This window comes from Furipterus horrens, unplaced genomic scaffold (assembly GCF_987537825.1).
Source record: "Furipterus horrens unplaced genomic scaffold, mFurHor1.1.pri manual_scaffold_4, whole genome shotgun sequence".
NCBI classification, from domain to species: domain Eukaryota; kingdom Metazoa; phylum Chordata; class Mammalia; order Chiroptera; family Furipteridae; genus Furipterus; species Furipterus horrens.
In genome coordinates, this window is record NW_028327174.1 from 169,862,937 (window position 1) to 169,877,462 (window position 14,526).

At 34.3% G+C, this 14,526-nt stretch overlaps 1 protein-coding gene and 1 pseudogene across 3 annotated transcripts in view; both read right to left on the bottom strand.

Annotated features, from left to right (window-relative positions):
- AGTPBP1 (ATP/GTP binding carboxypeptidase 1) overlaps positions 1-14,526 on the bottom strand; it is a 121,622-nt gene that overhangs the window by 59,952 nt on the left and 47,144 nt on the right. For all 3 annotated transcript variants that reach the window (XM_090274236.1, XM_090274235.1, XM_090274237.1), the window contains exons 9-11: positions 11,277-11,314; positions 8,315-8,523; positions 4,853-5,030 (exon numbers count right to left, since the gene is read on the bottom strand). In XM_090274236.1, coding sequence (XP_090130362.1) covers positions 4,853-5,030; positions 8,315-8,523; positions 11,277-11,314 — 425 coding nt within the window. The remainder of the gene's footprint in view (positions 1-4,852; positions 5,031-8,314; positions 8,524-11,276; positions 11,315-14,526) is intronic.
- LOC150013260 (small ribosomal subunit protein eS6 pseudogene) lies at positions 6,026-7,984 on the bottom strand (annotated as a pseudogene).

The following is a 14,526-nucleotide window of genomic DNA, read 5'->3' on the forward strand; positions in this document are numbered from 1 at the left end:
TGAGTTAAGTAATACTTCCCTTGTTTGGGAGATATTTCTGGATTCCTAAAGAAATTTTATTTGTAACTAATAATGATTTTTATTAAATGTTTTCATGGCATTTACTAAGATACCATTGGTCTTCTTCCTTTGATATACTGATAAATCTTATTAATTAAAATCTTAATATTACAATAAACTTACTTTCTTAAAAATAATCTTTACTTTGTCGAGGTGTCCTACACATGTAAAAACTGTTCAACTTGCTATTATTTTAGGATTGTTATATTTATTTTTATGAGTGACAATTATCAATAGGTTGTTTCAGGTTATTCTATCACGTTTTTATTTCAGTATCATGCTAGCTTCTTTTTTGTTTTCTTTGCTCTGGAAAATGAAGCATAGAAAAATTTCTTGAAAGTTTAGAGAACTAATCTATAAAGTCATCAGCATTTGGTGTCTTCACTGAAGGAAACTTGACTGTATTTTCAACTGTAGGTTTCCTACTATTTAAGTACATTTTAGCTATTCATATTTTCCTAAAATGTTACTCAATCACATTTTCAAATGTAGTAACAGGGGTTGTCTTTAGCATCCACTTTGATTGGGTGAACATCCTTTATTTAATTTGCCAAGAAGTTAGAGGTAAATTAAAAATCACCCACTAAATTGCTCCTATCAATTTCTGCTTATTATTAAAGTCAGAGTAGCTTTCTTTCTTTCCTCTAGCATTAGGCACATCTGTTATTATCTAACTTATTTAAAATAATCTTTCCTGTCTTGTTTTAAACATCTTGTTCTGTATTTATTATTTGTATGGTAGTTTTGTATTTCTATTTTGAGCTGGGAATAACAGATACACATTTGCCAATATGTTTACTTTCATGCTTTGCACTTACATGTTTTAAAAACCTCCAGTATAAATCAGCTACTTTAGTTTTTGGTTTTTATTTTTTCTTTTTTTATATGCTTTATTGATTATGCTGTTACAGTTGTCCCAATTTTTTTCCCTTTGTTCCCCTCCACCCAGTGACCCCCATCCCTCCAGATACCCCCCCTTAGTTCATGCCCATTGGTTGTGCACATAGTCCTTCTCAACATCTTCCTGTCTACCCCACTCCCTCCTACTATGCTTAATTCCTGTACCATCTCCCTCCCTTTCCTCCCTTCTCCCTCCCTTCTGACTTCCCCCCAAAACGTTTCCCATACCTATAATTCTCTTCCCACTCTCATTGCCTACTTATTTTGCCTTTGTTTCGGTTCCCTAGCTTCTGTTGTTGGTTGTTGAGATACAGCTTTCATTTTAATGTTCATAGTTTTGATCCTCTTTCTCCTAAACAAGTCCTTTTAACATCTCATATAACAGTGGTTTGGATCTGATGAACTCCTTCAGTTTTACTTTGTCCTGGAAGCACTTTCTCTGCCCTTCTATTCTGAATGACAGCTTTGCTGGATAGAGTAATCATGGTTGTAGGTTTTTGCTTTTCATTACTTGGAATATTTCTTGCCAGTCCCTTTTTGCCTGCAGAGTTTCTTTTGAGAAATCAGCTGAGAGTCTTATTAGGACCCCTTTTTACATAATTCTCTTCTTCTCTCTTACTGCTTTTAAGATTCTTCCTTTATCTTTAATTTTTGACATTTTGATTATAATGTGTCTTGTTGTGGTTCTCCCCAAGTCCAGTTTTTTTGGAACTTTCTGTGCTTCCTGGACCTGTAAGTCTATTTCCTTCTCCAAGTTAGGGAAGTTCTGCTTCATTATTTTTTCACATAATTTTCAATTTCTAGTTCTTCTTCTTCAACTTCTGGCAACACTATTATTCAGGTGTTGGCCTGCTTATAGCTGTCCCATATGTTTCTGAGCCTCTTCTCATTTTCCTCACTTTTCGCTTCCTCTTTCTGCACTGGTTGACTATTTGTTCCTTCCTTATGTTCCGATTTGTTGATTTGATCCCTGGTTTTCTTGCCCTCACCACTAGTTTTGTACGTGTTTTCATTCATTTAAGCAGGACTAGCCTTCATTCCTTCCCTGTCTTATTTAAGATCTGCTGTTAAGTCTGTAAGCATTCGTATAACCAAAGCTCTGAACTGTGCCTTTGCTTCCTGTGTGGGGCTGTCACACCTCCTATGCTATAGTGGGGGGAGCCCCGTGCACTCATCACAACTGGGCAATCTCACCACGCTGTGGCGCTTTGTGTGGGGGCGGGGATCCAAGATGGATTCCTGCCATTCACTCTCCACTGAGAGACCCGGAGCCTCCTCCTCCATCCCCATCCCCACCAGGCCTCACAGTCCAAGGCAATGGGGGTCTGCCTTCCCCGGCACTGGAATCGCAAGCTGAAGGGTCTGGTCTGCAGCTGGGGGTGCTCCCAGGCACTTCTCGCCTCCCCTTAAATACGGGCATCTGTGCTTACTGCCATCCCAGCACGGTCGCCACTGCTGCCGCTGCCAGCACAGCTTGACCTCTCCACCCCAGCTTTGCCCCTCCTACCCGTCCCAACGAGCACCACTTCTCAAGAACTTCATACACTGGACTTCCATTATTTTCTGGAACTTCTGGTTATTTCTGGTTTTGCAGTAATTGTAGTCCTTCTTAGTTGTGGAGGAAGACAGACCACGTCAGTCTAGGCCTCTATCTTGGTTGGAAATCTCAGATTTTGGTTTTTAACCCAATCTAAATGTTTCTTTTAACAGGAATATTTTATCCGTTTAGATATCTTATTACTAAAACTGATTTGCTGGTTCTTGCTTTGTAGTTAGCACTCAGGATTTTGTGCATCTTTGAAATTTCCTTGCTTTTCTTTAACAGTGATAGATAAACCCTTTCAATAATTATTCCAAGAAAAAAAAAAACGTAAGTAATTTTACATAAAATTTCAAAATAGTATTCATAGTCTCTGAAATCCACCCATAGATTCCTATGGTTTAACAGATCCCAGTCTAAGAATATATTTAGTATTATATAATTAACAATTTGTAATGTTTCTGCATTCTTTACATCTTAATTCATCATTGGCAGGGCTGGAGTATTATTTCATGTTATTACATATCTAAGAATATATCACATTCACATATGGAGAGCAACAACTAATAAGGGTTCAGAGATCTTGAGTCAAAACTCTTCTTCCAAATCTCTGTAGATGCTGCCTATCTTCTGGCATTTAATATTCAAGAAAATCAGTATTGAGGCCAACTCAATTCATTCATCAACCAATGTTAAATGCACACTTATTATGTGTCATGCAATCTAATGGATGCTGAGGATAAAATGAAGAAAACAACAGTCTTGAGGAGGGTAAAAACAACAATGAAAATTTTGATAAATGTTATAAAGCCTGATATGTGAGAAAATAGAAAAATGGTATTTTCCTTTTATCCATGCAGTTGCTGTCAGAACCTTCTCCTTACATCTTACTCATGAAAGCTTGTTAGTCAATGTAAATCTCATTTGTAATTCAGTAATCCATTATAACAGTCTGAGATGAGTCAGAAAAAAGGCCCTCAAAAAAGTATCATCTCTGTCATTTTTCACACTAGAAGGCAGCTTTCTCTACACGTGTGATTATTCTAGACACTGTATAAAGAACACTAGGAGGTACATCTTATCTCCTTCCCAGTGTTGCTACCTGCCACATCATAGACAAGTCTCACCAGTTTTCTGACAGTTAGAATCACCTCTTAAATCCCATAATCCTACACTGAGATACAGAAGAGAAAGGGATTCCAACTGCTTTTTTATTGCCCTTCCAAATTAGGTATTAACTGAACCTCAACTTGAGTCAGAGATATTGCATTTCATATGAAAATGGGTAAAGAGTTGACTCTTCTTAATCTGTTCATATCTCTATCATTTTGTTGCACATTCTATGTTTGTTCCATGAGAATGCTAGTTTTTAGATTTGATACAGATCTTCCCATATTTTTAATTTTAAATAGAATGAGAAGAAGAAATGAAATCATTGTTTTACTTAGCCATCTTACTCAAGTCCCAGACTTTGTCTTAGACTTTTAAATCTTTTAGAGGAAGTTTCTGAATAATCCATTTTGTATACACTGAACTTGTACTTTGTGTGGACTAAACTTGTACTTCAATAATTAAATATTTTAATAAATGTGTACTCTGTGATAAACACCACTGAACAATCTGTATCAAAAATTATAAAACTAATTATAATTACTTAATTCTCCTAAATCACTTACTCCAAATAATTGCTTTTAAATATAAAGCACCTTCCTTTTTTTTTTCAAAAAAGTGATCAAATGACAATGAAATGCTTTAGCAATTCTCTTAATAGGCTAGACAAGTTCCTCTTTTCCATTTTCCTAGGTCTTATCAAAATTTTCTACTATTTCCCCAGATTTAAAAATTTAAACTCTTACTTCCTTTACTATGTACCTAACAGTATTGTATGGAAAATGGCCAATGGCCAACTTCTGATAATTTCATGTTAAGTATAACATTCTTGGTGATTAGGGTTTTTCTCACTGATTAGGGGTATTTTTAACTTTAAAAAACTGAAGTTCATAAAAACACTAAAAATGTAAGCCCAAATATAATTACCTAAACATCTAATGTGTTACATTCTTATACTTTGAAATTTCATATAAACTATCAAGTGATGTTCCTATATGATGCTTACATTTTTTCACAGTTCACACTTAATTTTTGTAACAAATCCCACACTACTTTCCTTAATTATTAGCCCTCAATTTCTTATATTTAAAGAAATATTTATTAACTAAAATATAATGTTAAAGTTTATTGTGTTCATTAAGGTCTTCTTTTGCTGAGAAATTGGACATAAATTTTTTAAAAGTCAGAGAGTCACACAATCCCAAGAGCCACTAAAAGCCAGCAGTAAGCATGTGGTCCTACCTTCAGGGGGTAAGCTGTAGAGCTGAGCCACAGGTCCAGCCACAGGAATAACTGGCAACTGGAAATGGAAAGAACTTTTAATCGTTGGGAGTGGCAGGCGATTTTTAGGGAAACACTTCCTCATTATCAGACTGGAGGTGTTGACAAGAGGATCAAGGGTCCTGACTGCCAAACATTCCTGTTTTTTAGGAAAAGAAAATAAATAATAATGTGCCTTTAGTAAATAATTGAACCAAGTTTACATTATTTCAGAAAGTAATACATTAATAATTTTCAAGAGACAAATACCACAAAGACAATATTTAAACATAAAATAATTATAAAAGAGCTTTAACTATTCAGAAGTTTCTCTTTGTAAGAACCTCATGTGGTAAATTCAGTAACACTTTTCCTTAAATATTTTAAACAGAAATCAGTACCATCTTTGGTACCAAAATTCACCAAAGTACTAAGTAAATACCTGTGAAGGACTTAGGTGCATTAAGCAAGCCTACCATACAAAATTAAAAAATAATAATAATAAGGGAGAAAGATAGTAAAAAAGAAGTAAAAGGGAACATGCACTTGGCTGAACCTTTCGCAGAATTTTATCAGTTATCATCAATAGCATCTCTAATAAGTTGGCTGTTCCATTATAAAAAATAGTCTGAATATTCACAGTTTTAAGTTTTAAGAGTTTAATTTGCTGTCCTGGTACCTAATTAATCTTATGAAGGGCTAATGCAGTAGTCTCTCTCCTTTTTTTTTTTTTTTTTTTTTTTGTTGATGTTCTTATTTGTTACTTTTTTTTTTTTTTTTTTTGGTTTTTCAATTACAGTTGTCCCACTTTCCCACATTTCTCTCCTCCACCCAACCCATCCCCTCTCCCGCAATCATATCCCTCCCCGTTGTCCATGTCCATGAGTCATTTATACACGTTCTTTGACTAAACCTTTCCCTTACTTATCCCCCTTCTCTCCCTCCCCCCACCCCCCTATTGACTGCTATTCTGCTCTTTGTTCTGTTTAGTTCCTTTGTTTGTGTTGTTCTTTAGTTTCCTGTATTAGGTGATATCATATGGTATTTTTCTTTCTTTGCCTGGCTTATTTCACTAAGCATAATTCTCTCTAGTTCCATCCATGTTGTTGCAAATGGCAGGAGTTCCTTCTTTCTTTCTGCTACATAGTACTCCATTGTGTAAATGTACCACAGTTTTTTGATACTCTTTGAAAACCTCATTTTTGACTGGACTCAGACTTAGAGGCAGAAGCTCTCAGAGAGGACAGCCTGCATTTCTTGGCAATCTGTTCCTGGCGTTTTTCTTTGGCCTCCTTCATCCTCTTAGCCAAAAGTTCAGCATATTCTGCAGCCTCTTCCTTATTTTTCTTAGTACGTTGTTTCTTCAGAGCAATGTGCCGACATTTGTGTTGCAGGACACGAGGAGTAACGAGTCGCTGAATCTTAGCTGCTTTAGTCCTAGGTTTCTTACCTTCCTTGTTTAGGGGCTTTCTCACAACGTACTGGCGCACACCATCTTCTTTAGGGAGGCTGAAAAGCGTGCGGATCCTGCTGGCTCTGTTGGGCTCCAGGTGCCGGGGCACAGTGTATCAGTCAGACCAGGAATATCTTTCTCCCCTTTTTTCACAATGACCAAGGTGAGAACGCTGAGGTTGGCGTCCACAATGCAACCCCGAACAGATTTGCACTTTCGCTCTCCAGTCCTCCTGGGTCTGTAACAGGAATGGCCCTTGCTCAGCAGCAGGTGGACGCGGCCATGGGTCAAGACCCCCTGCTTCATGGGGAAACCTTGTTTGTCGTTCCCACCACTGATTTGAACCACATAACCCTTCCATTCTTCACCCAGAGCGTCAGCGGCAACTTCAGTGGCCATACACTTCTCATAAAAGGTACGGAGTTTGCGTTCATCGTCCACTTCAATGAGTTTCTGGCAGCCAGTGGCTGGGAAAAAGATGTTCAGCTTCCTCCTGAGGCACCCGAATGCCTCCGAGGCGCCACGAAAAAGAGCAGTCGCCCTCTATTTCATGGTTCACTTATCGCGGTCTCACTATATCGTGGGATTTTTAAAAATATATTTAATTATTTATCACGGATTTTTTGCTATATCACAGGATTTTGCGGTACTGTACAGTATTCCCTCACTTATTGCGGGTATTACATTCTAGACCCCCCCTGCAAAGTAGAAACCTTACATTTATTCTACCCTCTTAAACCTATATAACTTTAACATATGCATACAGTACTGCAAAATCCCGCAATATAGCGAAATGTCCACGATAAATAAATATTTTTTTAAATCCTGCGATACAGTGAGGCCACAATAAGTGAACCACGATATAGAGAGGGACTACTGTATACGTATGTTGTTAAAGTTACGTAGGTTTAAGAGTGTAGAATAAATGTAAGGTTCCTACTTCACGGGAGGGTCCAGAATGTAATACCAGCGATAAGTGAGGGAATACTGTATATGAGGGATTTGAAACTATATCATAACACTATTATCATTAGTGACAATTGATGTTTAGATGGCACTCTGATACCCTGTAAAATTTTCAATACAAATCTTCACATCTGGCCTGTCAAAACAGATGAGAAATTAAAGCTCAGAAATGTTAAGCAGCATAATCAAAGTCACCCAACTCTTCCTCACTTATCAAATATCCATCACTGCCCATATTAGAAATAATAAAAACAAGTATATATGATTGATAAGAAAAACAAAGCTAAGGGTAAACATAAAATGTGTGTTCTTCTGTCTTTACTCTCATGCAGAAAGAGGTTGTTAGTTGTGTATAAGACCAAGCAGGCACAACCAGGATAACTGGCTGGAATTTTCAGAAAGACAGTTTTCTTTCTAATAATTACAGCCTACTAAAAACAAAGGATTGCATTACAACATTCCCATTTTTCATAACTGACCATCTTCTACATATGTTAGAACAAACCTTGCTAAGCATACTGTCAATAAGGTTTATACTTAAAATAGCTGACAGAACTAGGAACCCTAACTGCAGGTTTCACTTGTGTACCCTCTCCATTTAAAAATGCTCTATAAACAATAATAAAGAAAACTCTATTCAGAAGAAATAACGCTCACAATCAACAGAATTGCATTACCAATTGTAAAAGATCCATAGATACCTCATGAGGGAAACATGCAAAACTGAGTTTAGCCAATTGTACATCTTAGAAAACATGGCTATATGGAATCCCTTCCTGCTCAGTGGGTAAATTTATATATCTTCCTTTTACCTGTGGGGAAAAATCTCACATTGCAGATACATGTACTAAAAGCACTTTCTCCAACTCAGTCTGTGGTCACATGTGAGAAATAGTTATGCCTTTTGGTTTTCAATTTTTTAAATATATTTATCATACTTTGGGGGTATTTTTAGAAATACTAAGTTTTCCTAAGAACCAAATCATATTATTAATACATAATCACAATAATAGGAAAAAACTCACTTGCGAAGTGTTATAGAGAATCTTCATCCCATTGGCATCAATAAATGCTTTTCTTCCCAACTTGATGTTTGTAACACTTTTTAAACTCTGTAAAATTCCTTTCCGAATGAGCATGTTTCTATGCCGATTATCATGGCGGTGCCAATCTACATAAATTGTTAAAAGGACTTGGACATATCCTCTGTCTACAGCTCTCCTGGCATTTGTTTCTTTAACAAAAGAAAATTGAGAAAGAATATTTTTTAAATGACAGGAGAAAATGGTAGAATAAACCAAATTAAAAATATAACCATAATATTGTAATGAACTGTAATGAACTCTTAAAATTATTTTTATCAAAAAATGACAACCATATATTCAAATATTTTTATCTAACAAAATAAACATAATAAGTTCCAGATGGTAAGTTATAATATTTTCCAGAAACCTGCCCACATATTGTTTTGTGGTTAATAAATAACAGAATATGTTTAATGCAATTAAGGCTACACCTTTTAAATGTTAATACTAACAAAAGTTTTTATGTCTTTTAAAACTTATGAATATACTAACTTTGATTACAATAAATAGAATATATAAGCCTTTAATTTACTATCTGTCCATAGGATTTTGTTAAAAGCCATTAACATTACTGTAACTTCTAATACAAACTTCGTGTTTCCCTGAGATTAACTACAATGGATTGTAGCCCTTATTACAAACTTTATGTTTCCATTGAAATTAATTGCTTTAATTACCTCTATAATTAATAAATACCCATGCCATAATAATTCTAAGTTAAAAATGCTTATAGAGTTTTTTATTGAATAAACATAATAAGAATTATGTATTAGAAGATGGTACTTTCTAATTACTAATTTTTTTATTGTAATGAAACTACATTAAAGGGTTTTTTTTATAAATGGTCAATTTTATTGGGCTAGAATTAATAGAAATAAGTCCACTAATTTGACCTATTCTATTATTTTTTAAAGTGCTAATATTTAAGATTATTAACCAAACAGGTACATTTAATTAAAATGGCAGCAAGGGAATCCTATCACAGCAACATCTTAAGCCACCCAACATCCCTGGGTCGACCTATTATAAGAGCACAAAATAAAGTGGAATATCTACCAATCCGAGGTTGTTCAGTTACAAAGAAATACCAACCCCTTCCTAATCTAAGTTTACCTATGAAATGACCCCCTGCCTCATGACATGAACGCTAAGATAATGCAACAGTAAAGTTCTGCTGCTTTTAATTGCCTAAAAGAAATACCAGTATCCAACTGTGCTAATATATACCTACACATAAAGTTTAAGGCAGTGAAATCATCATTATTAATGCCCTCTCAGAAAGTATGCTCGTACATTAGAGAGCTGGAAGAAACTCCCAAGGTGGGGAAAGGGTGGGGGGGTTCTTACGTAAAAGCTTTGAAACCTATTGTGTCTAGCAGAGCTAGTTTTGCTAAGGCTGTGGCTATTTAAAGTATCAGTTAAATAGTTTTGACTGGCAATAGTTTCATGTATTTTAAATGAATATACACAGTTTGTTTACACCAGTTGGAATATATAAGCCTCTAGCTTGCTAGCTATGAGTATGAGTTTGTAAAAAAACATTATGATTACTGTAACTCCTGTTACAAACTGTGTCTCCACCGCAATTTTCAATAGCCTAAATGGTATTTATAAGGAATATTGAAACTGTTTTATTAAAAGTTCAAATTAAAAAAAGAAAAAAAAACTTGCCCATAACTGAAACACAGGTGCTGAGTAATGTTTAAGAGAACTGAACAGAGCTATCTGTAACTGAGCACAATTAAAACAGTTTATTAAAGGAAGTTTTATTCATGTATTCAGGACACCTATCTCACAATCAGCCTACATCTCTTCTTCCTTCTCTAGTTAAAATACAACTTGACTTTCCCTCTAGACTGCAGCTTCTAAGCTATACCCCCGCAATGGTAACTAAGCTGCCTGTCTCTCTTCACTGTTTATATATTCTTTATACTCTTTCTGGATTATTCCAGTAGTTTAATTATCCTTTTAAAGTAAATTTCTTTCCCCCTTCCCCCCAAAAAATGCTCCAAAATCCCATAGTGCATTTAAAAATAGGCCTCTAGTATATAATACCAGCACCTAAGGTGATTTTTTTAATTTAATAAATCATTACCAAATATTAGATTTACCAACTAGTCATTTGTTTCTATTCAAATAAACAATTCTGGTCATTCAAACATAAGGAAAAGTTGGTCTACCCTTGACAGACAATTTTGGGGGAAAAATACTGAAAGCCATCAATAGAGATCTTTAGGACTAAAATGTCACTGTGGTTAAGTAAATGTTAATCAACCAACAGAAATAGGAGTGCTAATGAAACTTATTTAAAATAAAGATACTGAGTATCTTGGTGAGAAAAAATACATGTAATGTAGATGATTACTCTTCAAAGGTATCATACCATAATAAGACCATTTATTCCAATGCTTCAATTTTGAAGAAAGTGCTTTAGTTTGTCAATTAACTTAGTAACGTGTAAATTTACATTAGTAGCCATTTTAATGTTACACATTTGAATTTATGGTAGAAATAAAATTTCTAATAAAAGGGTTCTAAATTAAAATCATGTGTTTTATGTAATTATTCAAGGTAGTCTTCACAGTAAACATTTTCAATACTACGTTAATTTTTTTTAAAATAACAAATAATAGTTACATATCCTCTAAAAATAGGGCTTTATATGTTTATATTAATAACACAGAAAAAGAAAGTCAACATATTTCAATAAATTGTAGCTCAATAAACATAAATGACATTAGTTATGACACATCTATCAGCTGTACTAAAAGATAAAATCAACTTTGACATTAAACTATTATAAACCAGGTTTATAACTATATGTTAAATCTACAGTTTAACACTGTAGATAAAATAACTTGAAAAAAATAGTATCTAGTATTTCTAGTATTTAAAAACTTACTTGATTTTAGCAATGCAGCAAGAGTGTCTAAAGCAACCCTGTCAACATGAGAAAACACAAACAACAACAAAACTAGTAAAATTAATCTACAATAGTAAATTCATACAATCTACTCAGATTAGTAATTATTATCTATTCCAAAGTCATTCCTGTTATAGTCAATTACATGTGGTGTTTCTCTGTATGCACTCTCCCCTTCATGTTAGACCTGAATATATAGGAAGATTGAAATAGCAACAGAAAAGCACCCAAAAAAATTTTAAGGAAAAAAAGTAACAATATCTAAGTCTTTATAGCAGAGGTTAGATGAATGAAATCAACATGGTACCTGTATCTACACTGACAGAGTTCACACAGGAACATTATTAAGACTCACAAATAAATTACAAAGAAGTTACACACAAATAAAATTCTATAAAATTCTATAGATACTTTAGATATCTGACTATAAAGTATTTTAGCTCTATCAAGTAACAAACCTAATATTTAAGGTGATAATAAATGCAAAATATTGGAACTAGGAGGTTTAGGGAGAGGAAATAGGAGCCCTTAACATTTTTCAGTCATAAGACACCAATGAGAATAATGAACCTAATTAATATCTAAAAAAAGTTACTGACCATTAGAGAATCAAGAAATAGCCCCCCAAATTGAAGGTACTTACATTTTCTTTGAACATAAATACTCAAGTTACACACAGTGAAGTTAACTGCCATTAATCAGCTTAAATAAGTGCATATAAATATTACTGTGGAAAACCTATAATTCAAATAGTTTTTTTAAAAAAGAGTTACTGAAGAAATGGCACTTAATTTCAGTAACTTTAAGAATATAAGGCTACATACTACAATACCTTTTAGATTTCAACAATTATAATTAATCTGCATAAAAATATGTACATTGTTAAACTTAAGCCATTTCACTCATCATTAAGCATTTGTTGAATGCCTACTAGATACCTACACAAGCAGGTTCATCATCGCTATAAAATTAGAAAATAAATTTCTCTGTTCCATAGATAATTTTACAATCTAGATAATGTTATAAAATGTACGTCTGTGAAAAAGCTACCCAAGAAATTAAGACCAAAAACAAAGCTGCATATATTAGTGGTAAAAGAGACACAGCATAACCAGATGTGAGTACAGGTAAAGAACATAATCACTTAGAAGACTGAGGGTGGATATTGGTTCATAGTAAAACCTGAAATAATAATCACAAGTATACACACATGGAGAGAACCCATCTGATGATGGAGGCAGAGATTGAAATGTTGTAGGAGTAGGCACTAAGTAAGTGTTCGTTCATTGATGATAAATGCTCATTACTGCCACCCTCTAGAGCAGCGATTTTCAGCCTTTTTCATCTCATGGCACATATGAACTAATTCTGTGGCACATTATATTTTTTGCCAATTTGACAAAAAATTAGGTACAATTTTGATTCATTCACACCAGACAGCTATTGTTGTATTGGCTGTGGTTGGGTTTTTTTCCTTTGCCAGTCTAAGTGAGAAGAGGTCAATGCCCCTGATTAAATAGTCAGGTAGTGAATGTTTTAAACATTGTCGCAACACACCAGTTGAAAATCACTCCTCTAGAGCAAGTTGTTAACAGTTACACTTTAATTTATTGACACGAATAAAGCAACCATATAAACCTCTACTTACAACATTTGTAAAGTAAAAACAAAAGTACATACTTTTTAAAATATTATAAATTCATATCTGTAACTTCTTTCAAAACAATGTGAAGTTCTGGTAATAATGAGTTAAAAGTAAATGAAAATTATAAAATTATATCCTAAGTTTTCATAGCACTGAATTATCACTAAGAAAAATTCCATAATTTATAACCATGTACATTTTTTTAAATGTACATAAGAATTCACCCTGGCTGGTGTGGCTCAGTGGATTGAGCACCAGCCTGAGAACCAAAGGGTCACCTGTTCAACTTCCAGTCAGGGCACATGCCCGGGTTGTGGGCCAGGTCCCCAGTTAGCGGTACGCTAGAGGCAACCACACATTGATGTTTCTCTCCCCTTCTTTCTCCTTCCCTTCCCCTCTCTCTATAAATAAACAAATAAAATCTTTTTTTTAAATGTACATAAGATTCTATGTATGGTTTTTTAATTGGTCAAAATTAAATATAGAACTAAATGGATCTTCCAAGAGAAACAGCAATTTATAAAAAATAAAATGAAAAGAACTTGCAAAGACAAGCACACAAGGACAGAACCCATGTAATGATGGAGGCAAAGACTGAAATGTTGCAGCTACAAGCTAAGGAACAGCAAAAATTCCCAGCAATCCACCAAAAGCTAGGAAGACACAAGGAAGGATTATCTCATTCGAGTCTCAGAGGGGCCATTGGCAATGCTGACAAGTTGATGTTGAACGGCTAGCCTCCAGAACTGTGAGACAATAAATTTCTGTTATTTTAAGCCACCCAATTTGTACTAGGTACTTTATTACCACAGTCCTAAGAAACTAATACAGTCACTTAGATGCAATCACTTTCAGTTGCAATGAGCTCATAGGATTTTCCCATCTACAGCTAAGTCTTTATTTAAAATTATAAAAATCATAGAGTACTTTCAGAAGCTGTCTTTCTCCCTGCTGGCAGTTGTTTGTAACACATCTGAAACAAATCAAACTGCTTCTGACAGTTTCTAATCCTTGATGTTTATTCTTCAACACTTTCACAACTAGAATAAGCACTCTGTTCTAATTCCAAAGCCAGTTCTTTCTGACTCCATGCTTGTTCCATAGCTCCACTAGATTTAAAAAAAAAAAAAGTATGAAGTTTGATACACAGTTGTCTTGATACTTTCACCAATATATTGCTTAAACAGTATAATAAAAACTTCAATACCAAGGAACTTCTTAAATTCTACAACACTTAAAAGCCAGTAGGAATTTATAATATAAAAATTACAAAAAAAATTTTAGAATAGATTGTTTGAAATGTATAGTTTGTATTATGTTAAATGATTAGAACTTCTCAGTACCAATATTTTATACTTCCTCGTGCATTTTTCCAATCTTCATATGTCACACACAGTAATATAACCAACAATGGCTTAGAAAGCAGCCTGTGGCTTATCCATTTAAGAGCAGTGAAGGAAGAAAAGCTTAAGCCCTAGGTACTCATGAAGTTACCTTAAGGTAGGAGTCAATGCTTGCAAAAATTTCCAAACCTGTTTTAACTTGAAAAGATAGAGTTATAATAACTTCCAGAGTTGCTTCCTT